This window comes from Suillus discolor (genome assembly GCF_016758755.1).
Source record: "Suillus discolor strain FC423 chromosome Unknown F5147scaffold_2, whole genome shotgun sequence".
Taxonomy (NCBI): domain Eukaryota; kingdom Fungi; phylum Basidiomycota; class Agaricomycetes; order Boletales; family Suillaceae; genus Suillus; species Suillus discolor.
The window spans coordinates 721,556-743,379 of NW_024541249.1; the positions used below are offsets into that span (position 1 = coordinate 721,556).

The window sequence follows — 21,824 nt, forward strand, 5'->3', positions numbered from 1 at the left end:
ACCTTTGTTCTTAAAGATGAAATTCCTGACAAAGCCAACATATTTATAGATGACCTTCCAATCAAAGGCCCTACAACTATATTTCCTGATGAGCAAGGAGAACCTGCAGTATTGGCCGAAAACTCAGGAATACGAAAGTTTATTTGGTCACACGCCCTGGATGTTCATCGAATTATGCATCGTATCAAGGAAGCTGGTGCTACATTTTCAGCACTTAAGATTCAATTGTGTCTCCCAGAAGTTCTGATTGTTGGACAAACCTGTACCCCTGAAGGACGTATACCTGACAAAACTAAGGTGGACAAGATTCTAAATTGGCCTGACTTAACAACTCCAAAGGAAGCTCGAGCATTCCTAGGATTATGTGGTACTGTTCGTATTTGGATTCCTGGATACTCTACATTAGCAAGACCCTTAAGCGAACTATGGAGAAAGGACATAGAGTTTATTTGGGATGAAAGACGGAAGGAAGCTTTTGAAACATTGAAGAAATTGGTTGCTTCAGCACCAGCCCTAAGGTCAATTAACTATACTTCAGACTTACCAGTAATACTATCAGTAGACTCCAGCTATATGGCAGCAGGAATTATCTTATCTCAGATCGATGAGAATGGACGTAAGCGACCTGCGAGATACGGATCATTACCATTTAATGAAGTAGAAGCCCGTTATTCCCAGCCAAAACTGGAACTATATGGACTTTACCGAGCACTTCGTCATTTCCGTCTATATATCATTGGTGTGAAAGTTCTTCATGTAGAAGTTGATGCCAAGTATATCAAAGGGATGTTAAATGAGCCTGACCTTCAACCAAATGCAGCTATTAATCGGTGGATTCAAGGAATCCTGTTATTTGATTTCACACTTATTCACGTACCTGCCACCAAATTCAAAGGACCAGATGCATTATCAAGAAGAGGTTTAGGAGAAGGAGAAAGTATTGATTTGCAAGATGATTCATGGTTAGATGAGTTAGCATTATATAGTGGAGTTTCCCAAGCCTGTTTCCGAGCCACAGTATCACCACAACGAAAAGTGACATCTTTTCCTGTAGTATTCATGGGAACCAGTGTTCAGGAACAAAACCTAAAGGATATTTTCAAGTTTCTGACTACCCTAGAAACACCGCCCTTCAAAAGTATTTCAGCAAAGAAAAGATTTCTGAAGAAAGCTGTCAGGTTCTTTGTGCAGAATGGAAGAATGTATAAGAGAATGCAGGCTAGACCGCCCCTATTAGTAGTTTTTGATCCAGAAAAGCGTGCGACTATCCTGAATCAGGCACATGAAGAACTTGGACATAGAGGAGAAGCTGCCACCTGGGAGACAATTCGGCTTAGGTTTTTCTGGCCCTACTTATTTTCAGATGTACGGCATCATGTACAATCATGTCACCCCTGTCAGATACGAAGCACTACAAAGATGCACATTCCTATCACAGTATCTACTCCATCCACAATCTTTGTGAAAGTATACATTGATATCATGCACATGCCTCCAGCTCAAGGATTCAAGTATATTGTACTAGCTAGAGATGATTTATCACGCTATGTAGAAGGACGACCTCTTAAGGCACCTACTGCCAAGGCCCTTAGCAAGTTTTTCTGGGAAGATCTTTATTGTAGATACGGTGCCCTCGGACAAGTTACCACAGATAATGGACCAGAAGTACAGGGAGCATTTTCAGCCCTTATGAAGAGAGTAAATATCCCACATATCACCATCTCGCCCTATAATTCTCAGGCTAACGGAGTAGTTGAAAGAGGTCATTTCATATTTAGAGAAGCACTAGTGAAAGCATGTAATGACAACCTCACACAATGGCCTCAGAAGATTCCCCAAACCTTATTTGCAGATCGTGTCACCACAAGCCGAGTAACTGGATTCTCTGCTTTCTATCTAGTTCATGGAGTTCACCCAGTATTGCCCTTTGACTTAGCAGAAGCTACATTCATGGTTGATGGATTTACAAGCGGAATGACATCAGTTGAGTTACTAGCACTGAGAATAAGACAGTTGGAAAGACGACCCGAGGACTTAGAACAAGCAGCTGAAACACTGAAGAATGCTCGGTTCAAATCAAAAGAGCAGTTTGAAAGGAGATACTCAAAGCGATTAAGACGGGAGGCATATCAGACAGGAGATCTAGTACTTGTACGTAACACCCGAATAGAAAAGGAACTGAACCGAAAGACAAAACCCCGCTATCTCGGCCCATATAAAGTAGAACGGAGAACTCAGGGAGGATCATATGTACTAAGTGAAATGGACGGAACAATATCCCGCCGCGGAGTTGCTGCATTTAGACTTTTACCATATATAACAAGAAACTCCCAGCAACTGCGAACACTTTCCCAGGGAATTGAAGAAGCTGAGGAAGAACATTTTACCCCTGACCCTTGATGGAAGCCAATTATTCCCTACAGCAGCTAAAAACTTGGCATCGCCAAGCTCGTATTAACCTACGTCAAATTACAGTCATATGGGTAGGCCATGTACTGGAAAAACATACACAACTAGAAGGAAGTGGGGACATTTTGTTGGAACCTGGAAATGCATATCTTACAGACCCATTAAACTCGGAAGAACGGGATACATTACCAAATTACCCTAACTGGATTTGCTCAATTTGCGCTACCTTAGAACAACGGGCCCAGAACGCCGAAGCCCATCTAAAAGAAATTGATAGGATAGAAGTTCAGTCGTGGGTAACATTCCCACTAGATTAGTTTTTTTCTTAAGCTTCCCCAAAGTTTTTTTTGTAATAAACCATATACCCGCAGAAGAACGCTTATTGCGTGAAACGCAGTCGGCCTGCTTAGTTTTGTTTATACATCATGTACACTGTTCACACTCGGCCTTATTTTCTGGGTATTTACTGACTACACTTGTACTATGGGATTTGGGATACCAGCGGCTTGTAAGGAGACACTGCACCACATGTTACCTATTATTTCATTGGTTACTGCGCGCTGAGAGGCAATTAATTGAGCCGGAACCTAAATTAATGATGGAACCTTAATTTCGGCAACAGAGAGAATGTGTACTTTAAAAACTTAAAACCCTAGCGGCATTAATTAGACAAACAGCGCATTTTTCATTTACAATTCATTAGGGGCCGGATCGCGGAACTTTCAAATTTTACTTGATTAAGTAATATTTTTCAATCCCTGAGGACCCTGTCCAGCTCTCATATAAAGGACGCCAAAATTTGAAGTCATTTCTCAGTTTTCCGCTGGCATCCAACAGCGCTACTCAATATCACTCTTTTGCTCACAAATCATTTTTCTTCTCTTTCTTTAAAATCATGTTATTCCGCCGCCGCCGCCCCACATTTGTGGACCCCTCCCATAAATATCCCCTCATCCACACCAAGCCAGACCGAGGCACTAGCGTGTTGGATCGTGAATGGACGTATACGCACATGTGCCACAGCCACTGCGCCCATATCGCATTCGGCTCACTCATACACTTGGAAGATTCATCCTCCTGCCATCAGTTCCACATTGGGCGAATTTCGGAAGTAGTGGCGCAATACAAGAACGTCCTCATCGTCAATGTCACTACATTTAACCATGATGCTAGGGATCCATATAACCCGCCACCTGTCCGCCTTACCCTGCCTACTGGCATCATTTCCCTTCCCAAACACCTTCGCTTTATACGCTGGTGCAAGAAGCGTACTAATCGCCTCCCAGCATATGAGATCAAGCCGCTCATGCAGTCTCTTAAGGACCTGAGTCAGTTGTTTGAGGGAAATGAGAGTTTTGAGAACAGCAGAGTTGATCTTGGAGGTGCATTTTTGGTACGAAATTCTCAGGACCGCTACCAAGATGATCTATTGAGACATGTTAGGAATTTAGACCCATTGTCTGACTCTAGCTTGACACACACATCCCTTTTCTCAGCTACTAGCTAATCCCTTCCAGTAGAAATACATCATTCTTTTGTTACCTGTGTTTCCGCATACCTACGTAAAGTAGACTTTTTCCAAACAAACACGTATCGCAACAACGGGAGCTACCTATGTCAATCCTGAATCTCATTCTGTACACTATTTACGCACTTGCACTATACATCCTAGCAAGTAAAAATACAAACTACCTGGAAATTATTGAAAACGACAGATATTCAAGTACCGCTATCCTTCTTGGAGAACAATGAATCACGCAACACGAATCGAACAGGGCCTGGAAATGAATCCTCACCCTGAACCTGGTTGTCTTCCTACCCAATTTCTTCGTCTTGGCAAAATTTATTCGGATGAGGAGCACCTTCGGAGCCAGTTGACTATAGTGGAAAGTCAAATAGATAGGTTAGGAAGTTCACTTACGTGGCATGCTAAAGAAATGCATCCACATGGAGACCCACATTATCAGGTAGACTTGAGACCTTATCGAGGTGATAGAATGAGGGGCGCATATCTTTTTAGATGGCGATGTCCTACATGCAACTACATCTTCAATCTTGCGCAACAACTGAATGAAACATTGGATGAAGTAGAAAGGGAGATACGGGAATCCCAACAAGTAGATATCCTTGAGGAGCTCCCTCCACTACCAAGTAACAATCTGATGACCAACCCATTACGATACCCATTCCCCAATACCACAGATGAGCTAAACCCAGCCAGCTCCTAGACACCCACCCCCTGCAAATTCACAATCGGGGACGATTGATTTCTCAGTTTCCACCAGATGACCTGCACCAAACCGGTTCGGTGCATGGATGACTAATGCTCTCTCACGAGCCCGATACCCTAGAAATCATTATGAACAATCTTCCTTTACTTTATGGTTCAGACTGCAGTTCAGATAGTATTTTCATTTCTCAGACAGACTCAGATAGGCTGAATATTCTTGTATATTTAATTTTGCGGTAAATTCTGCTTAGTCAGCAATAACAATGACTCAGACTGAATCCCACACATGTCAAGTAACAGTGTAAAATAGTTCTTGCATAATTTGCCTTGTGGGAACTTTCTTAACACTCTAAATACACGGCTCGCGTCATTTCTACGGTCAATAAAGTAACATCATAACAAGACACCAACAAATAACATAATCAGTCTGTTACTTAATATTTGTCACATGATACTAAGTTATATGACTCTAACAGTCAGGTGACCTATGACCCTAAACCAAATCATGACAAAGCAACCTTTTTGAGATGACTAAAGCTTGATGACACAAATTATAAAGCACATGACTACAGTAAATAGTATTGGTACAATCTGACTAAGCCTATTCCCCTTAGAACGTGGGAAATAGTAACACAGCCACCATAATTTATCTATATAAGACCCCACTTTTTGCCAATAAAAAAAGCATATAGGGAACTTTTAAGCCCCACAAAATAAATTTGAGTGTGAAGTGTGATCAGTATCAACAACAGTGACAAGAGCTGTTAAGCAACTAACTGAGAGGTCATTGTAAGCAACATCCAGCAATACCTTTAGCTCATCGTCAACAACTGTGAAATATCTTGAGCTCACTGTGCTCAACAGTGAGCAAACTTTTTCTTTGATTTTCTACTGGTGAACCTCTAGTCTCTTTCTTTTCTTTTCTTTCTTCTTTCTCTCTTTCTTTTTCTGTTTCTTTCTTTGTTTCTTTCTTTTCATTTGTCTCTTTTTCTGTTCAGTTCGTTCACGTCTCAGTGTTATTGTCTGAATTTGTTTCAAGATCTTTGTGTTGTCTTTACGTCCATCTAAGCACCGGCTTAGTGGGAAGACTTCAGAAGTTGATAGTGACGCTTGACCTCACTCATCTGAGTAGTGATACTGAGCCAGGGTTTTCTTTGTCTGCTAGACTTTAGTTGTTGAATAGGGGACTTGGTACTGAAATCCAAGGACGTCCGTTCCTGATTCTGTTTAATACTCATCGTGAGTTCCTTGGCAGCAGGTTCAATAGTGAACTAAGAGTTCTACTGATCACTGATTAGTCCTGACCTTTGATTCTACCTGTTTGTGCTGAGGGGGTGATTGCTATAATTTCGCACGACTTTCTGTAGTAAATTTATTACAAGAAGCATTGTTACTGAAGGAAGGGTTTCTCTTATCAATCTATTTCTTTTTTTATCAGTACCATACTGTTGGGCTGACTTTTCTCTGTTCTCTAAACACTGCCATACCGTTAGAGTGAATCAATTTCTTTTTTGTTATCACCATACTGTTGGGCTGACTACATTCTGTCTATTTTATTTTCTATTGCGTCCATACTGTTGGATTGACTGGTATTGCTACTGACCTCACAGGAAGTACTTTTGTCTGAACATAGCTTAGTAAAGTGAAAACAGCCACCCACGAACAACCACATTATCAGTCATTGGTATTTGTCTGAATCACTGACCGTGGAGATTTTTGATTTTGTAGGTGTTTATCTATAGATCATCTATCTAAGAAGACAGTGCACTTGCAGCAGGCCAAGAAGCCCTACAGGCTTTTGCCCAAATATACCATTGCTTTTTGTATAGATTAGTTCACATCAAAGTTTCCTGTATTCAGATAACCTCCTAGTCACCTTTTTTCTTCTTCCACAAACACCTAGCATCAAAAGGCATAGAACTAGAATTATAGAGATCACCTGAGGCTCCCACACTGTTAGGCCTGTTAGATATACTACTGTGTCGGTGTGTCATGTCTAAGTCGAGTGGCTTCCAGCAATTCCTTGCCAGTACAAATAAATGTGAATATTTATGTGCCTTTGCAAGCTTACCTGGCAATAACCTAACACATTCGGACATAGTGCCAATGTTCCTGATCTATTCATAAATGCTGGTGGCTAGGAAAGCCCTGTGCTTATGTCAGACTAGGAAACCATCTATTGTAGCCTGAAATGCTTACATAGTGAAGTATAGAATATACATCAATCGTGACCTGAGACCTCTAGGATATCTTGCAAGGTGTGAGACTCCTCTTCTGCCAATTGCTCATTGTCTTCTTCCTCCTCCAGGTCCTCAAGCCTGTCCTCATCCTCACTTAAAGTCCCCAAGGCCAATGACTCATTAACAGTAGCAGGACATAGTTTATGAGGCACCTGAACTGATGGAGACAATGCACACTCTCTTGGACCATTGTGCAGGGCCTGCCCAGGGATCAGTGTCCTGGAAAACCCAGGTAGCCCCACAATGTCTCACAGCTGCTGGCAGTGATGATCCAGGAAGCAGCCATGTGTGTTCCAGAGGATCTGTACTTGATGGGCCAACCCTGGGTGCAGCATGTGCAATAGCATCTTGCATTCCTCCAGGTAATGTCTCTCATCCACCTGTGACTCCCACGTAAGGACTCTAATTAGAGGTGCTAATACATAATGTCATCACATCTAAAATGATACAAACACATCAATGGCAAGCCTCCCTCTATATCTCCTCAATAATTAAGGATTTATAATGAGAAAGAGTAGTTGTAGCCTAGGGGGACGTTGGCACTGACGTACTTAATGTTCCTGATGTTTGACTGAGCCCGCCTGCCGCCCAAACTTTCATGCCCAACGTGTCACACAGTGAGCTCAAATATCTTGCGTTAAACTGTACGTATCAAGGGCACATTTTGATAGTAAACATAATGACAATTTGTACAGTTCATTACGACACTACAGTGGGTAATCTATGCTACTCCTCCAAGTCAGTATGGTCAAGAAGTTTGAGCCGCAAAAGGTCTTCAGTGATGATCAAGACATCCTGCAACATTTTTGAGGCCTCCTCTGCAATCTCATCATCCTCCTCCTCCTCCTCCAGCTCTTCTTAACTATCGACACCTACATGAGATGCATGGTTATGTGTGGGGATTTGCACATTAGGTACACTTGCATTCTCCCCAAGACCTGTGTGTGTACTTACACCAGGGGTGAGTGTTCCACTGAAGCCAGTGAGTTGAGATATATCTTGAAGCTGCTTCAGATGGCATGAGTTGAACCGGCCTCGAATATTGCACAGAATGGAAATTTAATGAGTGAGGGCTGGGCTAGTAGCCCTCAGCTGCTCCTTGGACACCTGTAGATAATTATCTTCATCTTGAATATATGTCATGAGACGATGGATCTTGACATTCAGACGAGAGATTTCCTCTTGTGCGCAACAGATCTTGAAGTGAAGGTCCATTACACTGTGTGCCACAGGTGAAGACCAAGGGGATTGAGAAATATCTGCACATGTGTTGCATAGCAGATCAAAGTCTGCAAGAAATGTGTAATCGACAATCTCCTCCCACTTGAGGGTTTTCTGAGGAGGGGACATTGTACTGGCAACAGTGTTATAAGTGCTGAGAGTGGATTTGATGGCAGCAGAGTGTGTCTGCAATGCCTTCGCAATATGTTTGCGCAGCTTGTAACCTTAACAAACATCATAATTAGCATTCAAAGGAAATAGTGTCACCAAAACTCACCTGTCCCTGCCCTATTAATCTTTGTAAGTTCGAAAATACACATGACTATCAACCCTTCCAAACAATTCAGCATGTGCTGATACTTTCTGTTAGCCACGAGCCTTCCCACCCTCTACCACTCTGCATCCTCCGGAACCTAATGTGTGATGATATCAAGCTTGATCTCTAATGCTTGAACCATTTTAATATCCTTCTCGTAGTCCTCAAGAGCATGGCATCATGCACTCTCAGCTTTGCACGTGTTTCAAACCTGCATGTCATATGAGGCAGCAGTGGCATCATGGTGAAGGGCTTGGCTGTTGCAGCCTGAAGTGTAAGACTGTGTGAATGGTGTGTCAGCAACAAAAGGTATATATAATAACAATCAAAGACTCACTCATTCACACTGAGGTTAACTAACTTCTGCCAGTATTCCATTTGGAAGGTTTCTTCATCAGACTCTCTTGTGAGACCTTTGAGATAGACTTTCTCCTCTTCCATGTCAAGAGCTTGTCTATAGTTACTATATAAAAAGTTCACTAGCCGCATAATCATTATGTCACCCATTGTTCGCATGTTCAAATTAAAGACACTCACAAAGATTCGTGTATACCTTGAAGTCGTCATTATGTTCAAAATACAAGTCAATGGCCTGCTGATGATGAAATAGACTGGCATAACGGAGAGATGATGCAAGAGAATTTGACTTTGAGAATGTGCGTTCGCATGTCTCCAAGTCCTCAATTCCAAGACCTTTGATGTACGTTGTCAGTGAAACGAGCTGACATAAATGTCTGTAGGCATGTCTATGGAATGCACCAACAAGACAAGTGTAATGTAGTGAGTGTGCAAGAGGTCCGAGGGAGCTATTGTCGAGTGTAGTCTTAAGCTAACACCTGATATCACACCCACCCCCCAAATTGCCACCAAACATGTCGAGTAACTTGGAAACGACTACTAAAGGGTATTTTGCACTGTAAGAACATCTGTTATGAATTACAAAAGTAGACAGAATATATGACTCACAGTTCCCCACTCTGCACCATGTCTACAATGAGTAGACAAAAACCATGGCGGCGGATGGCCACGAAAATACCTGTTTTATCGCGGCCTTCGCATGAATCATCTGCAGGTGCGTTCTAATAGACATTCAGTTATTGCTACCTAAGTTTTGTTAAGTACTTACCTTGTCACTCAAAATGCTCGCTAAGTCCTGTGAAAACTTGTCCACAAAGTTGCAAGACAAGTAACGGCTGCTGGTGAGTAACTGGCCAGTAGGAACTTCTGAAGATGCACCGAGAGTGTCATCTTTGTCGTCCAAAGATCGTTGAAGGACTCGCTTCAGGGAATCATTGCCGTCCATGGCATAGAGCATTGCAAAGGTTAAGTCTTCTTCGTTTATCAGCATGTAGGTGCATGTGGGACAAGAATGTCGAAGGCGCCAGTCAGGTGAGTTGCAGCTGATTGATTCCATTACTATTGCTTCTATGCTCTGTCTAATTTGTAGATATAAGTCGCACACAATTGAAAACTGGTGTGATAAATGTCTGTGAAATTCAGCCTGCATGTATTAAGCACTGAGTAGAAAGTCTGAACAAATGAGAAACATACCCCATGTAAGTCACACATTGTTTTTACAAATGCCTGGATAGATAGACACCGGAGGTGTGCCACACAATATATTTCAAGGGCTTCAATGGTTATGCCCACTACAGGCGATATTGGAGAGCAAGGTAAAATGCCTTGACATACGAGTGCAGATGCGATGGTGCGGTCCTTCAATGATATTTTGAGTATGGCTTTCTCAGCAGCTAAACAATCAATGAGTAAGCAAACATCAAAGCCACTGATCAATAACCAATCATCATTCACAAAATGCATCAACTATGGTCATCAACCATTTGTTGGAGTCAACCACTTCATTACTAGTACTAGTCTCCTCACTGTGCAATCAATCAAAGAAACTGTGGAAGCTCATCATTGACTTTTCTAGGCACCACACAAGGTAAGCTTCGCTCATAGCTGGGATCTGCTCACTGAAGGAAATATTCCTTCAAAGAACATGGTCCCAACGCATACAATTATTGACTTTCCGAACACCATGAAAACCATCCTGTGTGTACTGCATGTTAGTGACTGACTGTCCAGTAGTGCTGAAACATACACTCTCCAGACATCACTGAGAACTTCTCTTGCTTAGGTCATTGAACTCCCCACCAGCATGACTGGTGGGGAGTAAATCAGAGCTGCTCCAGATCTCACCAAAACTGATATTGTCTGAGTCTTCCTCAATTCCAGAGATGAAAGCAGGGCTGGCTCTAAGTCTTTTGAGAGCTCATTGCTCATTGGCCATCATCACTTTACATAACATTAGTATTCTCATTTTACACTACACTGAGACTTGCCTTTTAAACAGATTTCCCACCGCTCTTTGCAAGTAGCTGCCTGTTGAACCAATGCCCTATGCTTCAGCACCTTCAATGCATGGCTGACAGGCAGACCATGCTTATCCCGTGATAATCCTACATGTCGAATGGAATGCAAGGAGAGCTTGCTGTGAACTTGCACAGTGTTGGATTTTGGCATTTTTTGCAGGTATGATACAGAGGTACACATTTCCACTAGGCCAATAACAGCCATACTGAATGACTAATCAATACTATGCCTGCAAGCCTTCATCTCTCTCCCTGCCTTCTAGTATCAGCATCAAATGTTCATTCAAGATGTCCTCACGCCATCCCTTATCATCTACTAACTCCCACAATAATTATATCCAGGACTGACACATTTTATTTGAAGGTATGACACTATCAGGTATGTAAATGTCTTGTTCAAAGTTAGCTACATACTAATACTCGACTTAGAGTACAGGTTTATTGCCAGGTACTGTCACTTGGAGGCAGAAGACTGTTGACAAGTCAATCACATTGTCCAGTCCATGCCACCACACTTTGCACCCCACTAATGGTTCTTGCCCCAATCAAACAACTTCAGTGAGCTCTTTACTGGCCCAAAGCCCTTTCCCATCGCAAACATGACCTTCCATGGTCACACCTCCTTCCATTCCAGCTGCACAGCTCCCCTTCGATAGTATTGTGGTCCCCACACCCAGCAAGATCCAAGTACCACATGCCGGTCTTGAACTGGAAGGTTTCTGAGTAATTACAGTTGGACAAGAAGTCAGAATCTTCTACTGCTAGTAAGTATTCTCACTATTTCACCTCAAATATCACTAACTGTTGTTTAAGGGCAGATGTTGCTGAACAGACCAATTTCATTAGTGGCAATATTCAAAAATCATATCCTTCATTCCAGAAGGCACTTGAAGCATACACCACAAAATACAATGAAGGAAGAGTTTGAGCAGTCCCGATCCCTGGCGGGCCTTTCTGGCCATCTCCACCTTCACCTACTTTGTCCACTACATCAGATGACCTATGGTCACAGGTGGAGGACTTGTCAGATACCATGAGCCACTGTGGAATATAGATACCTTTAGAGTTCTCTTTATTCATAGTACCTTGACTCACCATAGTTTGGGCTAAATGAAATTGTAAGAGGGGGATTGTCTGATGTCAGGCTGCAGCTAATTCAGCTTGGTCATGGTTGGTTAGAAGAATGATAGAGAAGTTGGTGACCAATCTTGATGAAATAACTGTGATACTGGCACAGTGCAACCAGGTCAACATTGTTGCGATGGCCGATCCTTCCCAGCACCTAATACAAGGTTAGTAGTATCATACAAAGTTTTGACCTGAATTTGCAGCATTCAATTGGGTATATCACTTGGTTTTGCTGCAGAACAAACTACTTTGTATGGTGAGTACTCCATGATTTACCTATTTGCCATGCCCACCAAGCTGTGTCATATGCAGCTTACTACCTCTCATCAAGTTCCATTATTTCTGCCCATTTAAACAAATTTCAGTGCATGTGAGTGATTTCATTTTCGCACTGCACTCTAACAAGTTTTCATTTTTTTTTCACTCTATCCTAATAGGATGGTGCCATACTTAATATTGATACCGATTTGGCTTTCAGAAGGTTTGAAATTATTTTCCATTGAACTTTGAAGGTCACAGTTCTTTGAAGCTATTTTCTCTCTGAACTATTTCTTAGTCATGTCTCCTCCTTCCTGTGCTGACAAGTATGAGCTACGGTGTGTGCGAGGAATGATAGCTAGATGAGAAGGGGTGAAAATGGGGAGAAAGGGGGAAGTGGGGTAAAACTCAAATAGACTTCTGGATGTGAGTATAGATTCGGCCCAAGGGGATTGCTACTGAGAATGATTTCTCTAAGTAAAAGTGTGAGGGGAAACATAGAAACTAGTAAGAATGACTGAGACTAAAGAGAACACAAAAGCCAAAGCCAAAGCCAAAGCAATGCGAGCGAGCTGCCGAAAATGCAATGTGATATATGCATAGGTGAAGCACCAATAAGATGCAAGCGCGAGCGGCCGTGATGTGACAAAACGCAAAAGTGCACAGTTAAGCCAAAGGTGAGATGCAAAAGAGGCACCAAAAATGCAAGGGCGGGGCCAAGTGATGACAAGTGCCGAGAGCATTGGATATTATAGATACGTGAATACAAGACAATTGCTGCCGGTAGGAGTGCGTGCACGAGAGAGTACCAAAGATTTTAGATTCTTAGTCAAGACTTGTAGTTTTGTGTGTGAACAGGTGATGAATTCTGATGGGAGAGAGAAGTTACATGAAAATTCTAAGTATCCAATATATGTATGTGCACCTAAGCGATATTCGGAGCCGAGTAGGTAGCGAGATGTATGTAAATAGGGTCCATGACACATTTAATAAAAATATAAATGGAATAGCTTGGGAATTGTTGTTAGTCTAGTGTGAATCAAGTAATATATGCACCAATGAACCAGCGGAGGATATGGGTCTAGTGTGAATCAAGTAATATATGCACCAATGAACCAGCGGAGGATATGGATAGGACAGACAGAGGACAGGTGACAGATCTGAAGAGAAGCTGATGCTAGCCAAAGCGTGCATGAGAGCCGTGGCCATCGGCCAACAATGGAAGGCTTGTGCACTATACCAAGGGTAGCGTGCACTGCATTAGAACCAGAGGGACAACACAAAAAGGCCTATATGAGGCCGCAAAGACCATAGGTCTTACAATGGTTTCTCAGAAGTTGACTTTGATACCAGTGGAAACTTCATTGGTAGCGGTGGACCTCAATATTGCACAGGATCACTCAACATGAACGAGAGGATGTATACAATCTTCTAATGGCTGACTTCCTCCAACAGTATGAGCAGTAGGCTTGTACGCAAAATCAAAGTAAGTACTCATCTCTTCACATATCCACTGCTGTTATTGAATGTCCTGCAGATCTTATCCAGTACAAGTCATTGGAAGCTGTGTGGAAACAAGTTCGAAGATTCATTGTCCATGGACTTAGTATGAGGCTTCATAACTTGGACATGTGATACCCATCTAATGTCTTTGACAGTCACAGTAACTGGGAAAAAGGATATCACAATGAATTATAACAACTACAACACGGCAGTTGTTGAAATGCACACATTTCAGCTTGTAGGATGGCCCACAGGTGTCAACTTCACCAGTCCCTCGAACATTGGGACAGTCAGTGACATCCAGAAGCTTCATGATGTATTGAAGGGCCGGTCATGCTACTGGACTGCTCTGATACCCGCAGAAGTCAAAGCCCACACTGCAAAACTCAATGCACATTGTTCGGCGGGCGAAGTTGTTCAGCAGCCACGCAAGAAATGTTCGGATGTCGGGAAGTCTTGCAAGTGCAAGGCTCTGTCAACCATGGGTTATATGGGCAAGAAGAACAAACAGTCATCAAAGAAGGCCAAAAAGAATCCTTCCCAGGATTGCAAGGCTCCCAAAAGCACAGAGTTCATTGTCTTATCTGATGAGGAAGAGGACTTGGAGGAGTAGCATAGATCACCCGCTGTAGTGTTGTAATGAACTGTACAAATTGTCATTATGTTTACTGTCAAAATGTACCCTCAATATGTGCAGTGTAATGTGAGATATTCGAGCTCACTGTGTGACATGTTGGGCACAAAAGTTTGGGTGGCGGGCAGGCTCAGCCAAACATCAGGAACATTAAGTATGTCAGTGCTGACGTCCCCCTAGGCTACAGCTACTCTTTCTCATTATAAGTCCTTAATTATTAAGGAGATATAGAGGGAGGCTTGCCATTGATGTGTTTGTGTTATTTTAGACATGATGACACTATGTATTAGCACCTCTAATTAGAGTCCTTACGTGGGAGTCACAGGTGCTCTCGTCTTGCAGATAAGTGGCCACACACCTGATCTCCACATTCAGATGCTCAATTTCTTCCCTTGTACGACACATCTTGAAATATAAGTCCATTGCATGGCAACCGGATGGAGTAGCCCACAGGCATTGCAAAATATCCTCACATGCATCACGGAGGAGCTCAAAATCTGCAAGGAATGCATATTCAACAATGTCTTCCCACTTCAGTGCTGGATGTGGTGGAGATAATGCATGAGCAGTGAGGTTATAGCAATTGAGAGCTGTACAAATGGCTGCAGACCAGACTTGAAGGGCCTTGCCAATGTGTTTTTGCATTTTATAGCCTAGTTACAATGTACACTGAGTGTATATTTCAAACAGAAATCAATGACATACCTGTTCCTGCCCTATTCATCTTGGAGAGTTTGAAGATTCTAGCAACAATTAGTCCTTCAAGTGTGTCCAATGCCAGCTGGAACTTCCTGTTGGCAATGAGCCATCCAGTGTTTTGCCACTCGATATCTTCAGGTTGCCAATGTTTGTCCATGCCAAGCTTCATCTCTAGTTCATCCTGTCCAAAGGATTATCCTGGCATAGTCATAGACCATGTCATCCCATCTAATTCCTTCCTGACACTAGAGATAAGTGTCTTTGCAGGGATCAAAGAAAATAGATATGCACTTGCTTGCAGATAAGTTCACAAGCTTCTGCCAATATTCCATTTGAAGAGTTTTCTGCTCTGGCTCATGAATACAGCTTAGGAGATACGCACATTCGTTCTTGAGCCACACCTCGAGTTCTGTCTCATCTGTGACACTGAGTTCCCACATCAGACATGGAAGAACAGTTTGGCCATCATACAGAATGTCAAGCACCTGTTTGTAGTTGTTGTATAGGAACATAGCTACTAATGAAATCATCAGACAAAACCTAATAAAAGGCACCATGCAACTCACTTAAATTATGATATATTTTAAATTCATCATTGTGCTCAAAATAACCTAAGATTACTTGATGATGGTGAAATACACTAGCATAACAAGTGGCAGGAGTGAGCACATTTGACTTTGAAAATGTCCATTCACAACCCTTGAGGTCTTCTAAGCTGAGATCAGTGACATATGTTGTGAGATGATCTAGTTGACATAAACAGTGGTGGGCATGACCATAAAAGCTCTGACAAGCAAGGTGTGATTCAGGGTACAAGCACAAGGACCAAGAGAACTGCGAGAGAGTGTGGTCTTGAACCTACATCCAATGTCATACTCCCTGCCAAGGTTGTGTCTGAATGTATTGAGTAGCCTTGAGACAACAGTGAGCAGATATTTTGCACTGGAATGCTGTTAAGGTAGAAACCATGCAAAACTGACCAACCTCACATGAGGTGACAAAGTGTGACACTGTGCAGAACAGTTGATACTGAAGTCTGCTGAACATGCCAGTAGTTGGAGTGTCTATAGTACTTTGCAAGATGCAGGACCTAAGTATGTATGTAGTATATGTGAAAAGTAGGACTATACTATGATGGAAATAGTGTATATAAAGTGGAGAAAATAAATGGTTAGACTCAGGCTTGGGCAGTCGAGTAAGCATCATCAAATTCTTGCATGATGCTGGGAGGAAGGACACAATGCCCTCGGTACCTCTTGATAGCCCATGCAGCTTTCACACCATTTAATCCCTTTTGATAAGCATTAATGAAACGTGCAGAACAAGTTGCGAAGCTGAGATTTACTTGTCAGCTGATGTCATTGGATCTGATTATCAATAAAAAACATACTGTCGCATGGATGACAAAGGGACTGCATCCAGTGAATGAATCACATTTTGCTCGAGCACAGATTCAGATGATGATGGATCCTTCATCTGATAAATTCTCTTTGCATACCCCCAACACTGTTCAATAAAATTTAGTTCACAGTGGAACTTCGGGAGGAAGATCACATCAATGCCTCGTGCTTGACATGAGGCCTCGAGAAATGATCTGACTGATGCAAAATCTGCTTGAGAGTACATAAAATGTCAGCAGCAGCGAGTCATCTGTCCAGCTGGACACTTGAAATCTTTACACTCGGCCCTAAGCCTTGGTGCATCTGTGTACCCCCTTTCAACCAGAATCTGAGCCATCCCTTTAAACCATCCAGCTTTCTCATGTCCTTCGGGAAAATAAAGTGACTGTGGGTCCCCATTTGGAAGCTCTGCATTGGCCATATGGATCTTCTCCTTGAGAGGCTTTCCATCCAGGACAAATACTACCTTGTCATTACTGTCTTTCATCTTGACAGTGATCCCCCATGTTTTGGATGGACCCTTTGGCAACTTCCGAGCAGATAGTGCATCGTCCGCACATTTGAGGTGAGTGGTAGCATTATCAAAGATAAGGACATGATCTTCATGTGGATAATATTTTTCTAGGATATCCATAGCCTTCTCGGCATGAGCCACAATATTTTCATTGGCAAAATATCCATTACATGCTTTGCCAGCTCGAAAAAGAATGCGGGCACTCTCCTTGCTATTGGGGGAATGTAGCCATCCATAATCAGCTGAGACAAAATCTACAACCATTAACAAAGCTCCTTCTCCTTTGGGCTGAGGTACAGCCCCTTCTGAGATGTGCACCCAGCACTGTTTGTGGCGATCATTTGCATAGAAGGTCGATTCATCATGAAACTAAACAATAACTTAATCCTTTATATAAGAAAATTCTGTCGCTCAATTTCCAATCGGAAAGAGCCGAGCAGAGTGGAGGCAGAGTTTCGGGGTCTGTGAGCGCCTTGAGTGCAGTATGTACTACTGGATCAATGGAAGAGAAAATCTGTAATCTGTCCATAAGGGAAGTGTTAATGGTTTTAACAAATAATGAGTCGGGAAGAAGTTGGATTGCGACATTGTCCTTTTCGTCAGTATCAACTGGAAGGTGATCTGTTCTATGAGATAATAGGTCTGGGACAATTATGTCTTTGCCTGGTACATGTTGGATACATAGTTTGAATTGAGAGAGGAAAGTTTGCCAGTGTGCTTGGCGTCAGTTTAAGTCTTGTATGTCTCTAAAGTATTGGAGGTTTTTATGGTCCGTGTGTACCGTAACTGGGAATGGTGAGCCTAAAAGATAGTGTCGCCAGGCTTTTAGGGCTCTGACTATTGCTAAAAGTTCTCTGTCATAGATTTGGTAGTTTCATTCAGCGGGGTTAAATGATTGAGAAAGAAAGGAACATGGTAACCAATCTCCATTATAATCTTTTTGGAGGAGTACCGCTCCAGTAGCATAAAGGGAGGCATCAATTGCGATAGCAAAGGGAGCGTTTTTGTTTGGAATCTGTAAGATAGGTGCAGTGGTGAATGTGGATTTGAGTTTATTAAATGTGCTATCTTGTTCTTCTGTCCAGTCAAAGATGATATCTTTTTTGGTTAGATTGATTAAGGGTTGGGCTATCATGGAATAATCGGCAATAAATTGTCTGTAAAAGTTAGTGAATCCGAGGAATGATCGAACTTCTTTCACTTTTGTGGGAGTTCTCCATTCGGATATACCTTTGAGTTTGGCCAGGTCCATGGTTACTGAGCCGGGGCGGATAATCATACTGAGGTATTTGATTTTGTCGACGTTGAAGGTGCATTTTTCTGGTTTTAGGTAAAGGCAGTGCTGACAGAGTCATTCTACTATCCTGTGGGTGAGTTTTTGGTGAGTTTTGTAATCATTAGAGAATATGAGAATATGGTCCATGTAAATAATTACCCATCCTTCTTGTAACATGTCTCCAAAGATATTGTTCATCATCGATTGGAAAGTAGCCAGTGAATTACACATGCCAAAGAACATTACCATAGGTTCGAAGAGTCCTCGGGAAGTGGCAAATGCCTCTTTCCATTGATCAGAGGGTTTCATATGTACATTGTTATATCCCCATCTGATGTCCATTTTCGTGAATATTTTTGCGTCTTTGAGTTTATCTATAAGGTCGGAGATTAGTGGTAATGGGAAGTTATTCTTAACCGTGTGATCATTCAAATAGCGGTAATCTTGGCATGGTTGGAGAGATCCGTCTTTCTTACCCACAAAGAAGAATGGTGACGATTGAGGAGATTCGGATGGTACAATAGTTCCTTTGGCTAGGTGTTTGTCGATAAAGTCGTTCATGGCCTTCTCTTCTGCCAGGTTCAGCAGATAGATTTTGCATTTGCGCAGCTCAAAGGAGTCCTTTAGTTAGGGTACTGTTAGCAACTTCTCTGAATATGTCCTTATACTTTTGAAATGACTCAGAGACGAGTTCTTCGAAAGTCTTCTTGACTGGTTTCATGAATTCTTGGGCGAGGATTTGTGACATGTTATGTGCTTTCTGGATGAGTGTTCCATAGGTTGAGTAATATTGGTGATCTGATGGGATATGTTCATCAGTAAGGGGTGATTTGGATACTTCTGTAGCAAATGTTCTGAAAATGTGTTCGCCTTTGATATAGGTGATGAGAACGTCATCGGGATCTATAATATTGTTTTCGTCAGTGTCGTCATCGGTGGGAGTAAGGTCAGGGATGTCAGAGAAAGAATTTGAAATTGCTTCTTCAGCTGGATCCCATTCTTTGTCAAGATTTTCCTGTGCATTGTAAAAGATGTCTTCTTCTTCGATTTCTTCAATCAAGGGTTTGATGCTTTGTTCTTTAAGATGGACTTCTTCCTTGGTCCAATCAATATCTGGGTTTTCTTTCTTTAGCCAGGACATCCCCAAGATTGTGTCTTCTCCTCCCAAGGAGGTAATTAAGAAGCGTGTTCGCATAGGTAGTCCGTGGACAAGGAATGAGAGATTACAGTACCATGTGATTTTTCCATTTTTGTCAAGCATACCATCCACATTTTGTATGGGTATGGGTTTATTGAGATTATGACATTTGATGGAGTTTCAGCAGATGAACATCCAGTTAATAAACTTGCCTTCAGCACCTGAGTCGATAAGGCGGCTGCTTCGATGGTTTTCCAATTTTTAGAAGAGTTAATGGTGAGTGAGTTACACATAGAATTACGATCGCCAATACTCTGTACTAAAAGTCCTACTCTGGGAGACTCTGACATCAGTGCAGGTTCCCATTCTAAAAATCCTCACTATCGGATTCTTCCTTCTTCTTACCCTTATCCTTCTTCATCTGGCAGGCTTTGAACACCTTTCATTCTAAGAATTCCTTATCGGAGTTAGACCTGGAGTTAGTAGTGGTCTTCCTAGTGGCAGTTACTGTGGGATGATTTGGGCAATCTTTGATAAGCCCCTTCTTTCCGCATTTGAAGCAGAGTCCTCCTTTCTTCCTGCGTTCTTGTTCTTGAGGGGTTAGGTACGTCTTCTTCATACTTTTCTCACCATCATCGTCTTCTCCTGCCTCCATCCTATCAATATCCATGGCATAGGGATCTTTGGTTCGTCCTGTTGCTGGAGGGTTAAGAAACGTCCTCCTTACCTCAACATCTAAGGCTTTGTCGAGCCAGCTTTCGATCATGTTGGGGATGTTTTCGAAGGCAAGGATTGCGGAGACTAGCTCACGCTTCAGGCCGTTTCTAAAGAACAGGATTTTGGTGGTTTCTTCCTTGATACCTGTGTCGGAAAGGATGGTGCGGAATAGGGAAGTGTATGCTGTGACACTGCTGGTCTGTTTGATGGTAGAGATCCATCTCATGGCAGTTCTGGCGATGTTCTTTGGGTAAAAGGTGCTCTTGAACTTCTTAGTGAAGTTGGCATACGTCCTGAAGCTGTTAGCGTTGGTGGTCGCCTTCTTCAGTTCTCCTTCTGCCCACTTAGCTGCTTCTCCTTTCATCATATTACTCAACATAAGGATAATCTTCTTCTTATCTTCGTTATATACCTCGCTGTTGAGGACGAAGTACACTTCCATCTGCAAGGACCAGGTGGTCGCTTTGCGGGTGTCTCCATTGAAGATCTCAGGTAACGATCCTATTTCTTTAGGCATGTCTTCGTCGTCTGAGTCAGGTGTCTGGGATAGGTTCGATGGGTTTGTATTGTTGGGTCCAAAAGTTCCAATGTTCTCCTTGTGGTGCTAGGTCATCATAGTACTTCCTCCACTCAGCGAGAGTTCAAGTGTCATCGTCTTCTGTCTTTACAAAGCTTTGTCTAGCGTCGCTCCAGGTAAATCCCAGGAGGGCAGATGGCTGAGTGAGATGTGGTGTCTGGTTTCGTGCGCAAGTTCTGAGGAACTGCATGTGTGAGAATTAACTTGACCTTTTGTTATGCTCGGTGTTGGTTAGATGTCTTAACATTCAAAGGTTCCAAGTAAAGTCAATGTTCTGATGAAGATGAAGCTAGATTGCAGGCCCTGGTCTGCATAGGTCAAGTTAAAGATACAAAGCATAGAAAGTAAGGTATGTATAAGAGTATTGAAGTGGAGCTTGAATATGAACAGTGAATAGGAAAAGGTAAGTAGGAATCATATGATAGAACATTATAGAATACTGTTGAATGATGAGTAAGTGAATAAGTGATAGAGTGAAAAGATAAAACTGTGACATTAGGACTAACACGTGCAGAATCGGACTGGGGTGTGTTCTACAAACACATTGGCCCTGATATTCTCATACTTACTGCCCACATCGATGACTGCACCATCACCAGCAGCAACTGCACTCTAATTGTCAAGTTCAAGCAGCAAGTAGCTGCACACTACAAGCTCATGGACCTAGGGCCAGTCACATCCCTCCTCGGAATGAAGGTCACGTGCGACTGTGTCGCGCGGACAATCTCCTTCTCACATGAAACTTATGTTGACGCAATCATCATGAAGTACAACTTCTTAGACATGAAGCCCAGCTTCATTCCCATGGACCCCAATCTCCCACTCTCGCAATCTCAAAGTCCCAAGACCCCTGCAGAATCCTCTTGAATGAGAAACATCCCCTACTGCAAGGCTGTCGGGTCACTAATGCATTTAGCTGTTGGAATGTGTCTAGATATCGTGTTTGCAGTTTTAACTATCATGCAGTATGGCATGAATCCCAGACTGCTGCATTGGGAAGCTGTGAAGAAGATTTATCAGTACTTGGCTGGCACGAAAAAGTTTGCACTCACCTTTGGTGATGGGAAATGTGGCCTTGAGGGCTTTGCGGATGCAGACAGCACCTCACAAGAGCATAGGCACAGTCTCTGGGTACATGTTCATTCTAGATGGAGGGGCCATCAGCTGGAGCTCGAAAATGCAAGAACTA

General features: G+C 42.5%; 8 protein-coding genes across 8 annotated transcripts; 2 read left to right on the top strand and 6 right to left on the bottom strand.

Moving 5' to 3' along the window:
• Nucleotides 1-3,304: 3,304 nt before the first annotated feature.
• Nucleotides 3,305-3,916, top strand: F5147DRAFT_767191 (uncharacterized protein; the record flags this gene model as incomplete). Its single annotated transcript, XM_041440852.1, has 1 exon — nucleotides 3,305-3,916. One exon carries the CDS (start codon nucleotides 3,305-3,307, stop codon nucleotides 3,914-3,916), a length of 612 nt encoding a protein of 203 aa, XP_041299543.1.
• Nucleotides 3,917-6,860: 2,944 nt separating this feature from the next.
• F5147DRAFT_767192 (uncharacterized protein) lies at nucleotides 6,861-7,233 on the bottom strand (the record flags this gene model as incomplete). Its single annotated transcript, XM_041440853.1, has 2 exons — nucleotides 6,861-7,079; nucleotides 7,132-7,233. The coding sequence occupies 2 exons, from the start codon at nucleotides 7,231-7,233 to the stop codon at nucleotides 6,861-6,863; spliced, it is 321 nt and encodes a 106-aa protein (XP_041299544.1).
• A 705-nt stretch (nucleotides 7,234-7,938) lies between these two features.
• Nucleotides 7,939-10,484, bottom strand: F5147DRAFT_742053 (uncharacterized protein; the record flags this gene model as incomplete). Its single annotated transcript, XM_041439525.1, has 10 exons — nucleotides 7,939-8,324; nucleotides 8,378-8,489; nucleotides 8,628-8,683; nucleotides 8,764-8,895; nucleotides 8,954-9,222; nucleotides 9,253-9,330; nucleotides 9,383-9,495; nucleotides 9,543-9,887; nucleotides 9,968-10,098; nucleotides 10,436-10,484. The coding sequence occupies 10 exons, from the start codon at nucleotides 10,482-10,484 to the stop codon at nucleotides 7,939-7,941; spliced, it is 1,671 nt and encodes a 556-aa protein (XP_041299545.1).
• Nucleotides 10,485-13,864: 3,380 nt separating this feature from the next.
• F5147DRAFT_547693 (uncharacterized protein) lies at nucleotides 13,865-14,020 on the top strand (the record flags this gene model as incomplete). The annotated part of the gene is made up of 1 exon (XM_041430350.1): nucleotides 13,865-14,020. A coding segment is annotated over one exon (156 nt), but the record flags the coding sequence as incomplete, so codon positions are not given.
• Nucleotides 14,021-14,593: 573 nt separating this feature from the next.
• F5147DRAFT_647616 (uncharacterized protein) lies at nucleotides 14,594-15,525 on the bottom strand (the record flags this gene model as incomplete). The annotated part of the gene is made up of 4 exons (XM_041433217.1): nucleotides 14,594-14,967; nucleotides 15,020-15,194; nucleotides 15,229-15,258; nucleotides 15,415-15,525. The coding sequence occupies 4 exons, from the start codon at nucleotides 15,523-15,525 to the stop codon at nucleotides 14,594-14,596; spliced, it is 690 nt and encodes a 229-aa protein (XP_041299547.1).
• Nucleotides 15,526-16,190: 665 nt separating this feature from the next.
• On the bottom strand, nucleotides 16,191-16,645 carry F5147DRAFT_564506 (uncharacterized protein; the record flags this gene model as incomplete). The annotated part of the gene is made up of 2 exons (XM_041430726.1): nucleotides 16,191-16,347; nucleotides 16,404-16,645. Coding segments are annotated over 2 exons (399 nt in total), but the record flags the coding sequence as incomplete, so codon positions are not given.
• A 643-nt stretch (nucleotides 16,646-17,288) lies between these two features.
• F5147DRAFT_564337 (uncharacterized protein) lies at nucleotides 17,289-17,651 on the bottom strand (the record flags this gene model as incomplete). Its single annotated transcript, XM_041430721.1, has 1 exon — nucleotides 17,289-17,651. A coding segment is annotated over one exon (363 nt), but the record flags the coding sequence as incomplete, so codon positions are not given.
• Nucleotides 17,652-19,305: 1,654 nt separating this feature from the next.
• Nucleotides 19,306-19,506, bottom strand: F5147DRAFT_545496 (uncharacterized protein; the record flags this gene model as incomplete). The annotated part of the gene is made up of 1 exon (XM_041430319.1): nucleotides 19,306-19,506. A coding segment is annotated over one exon (201 nt), but the record flags the coding sequence as incomplete, so codon positions are not given.
• Nucleotides 19,507-21,824: the final 2,318 nt, after the last annotated feature.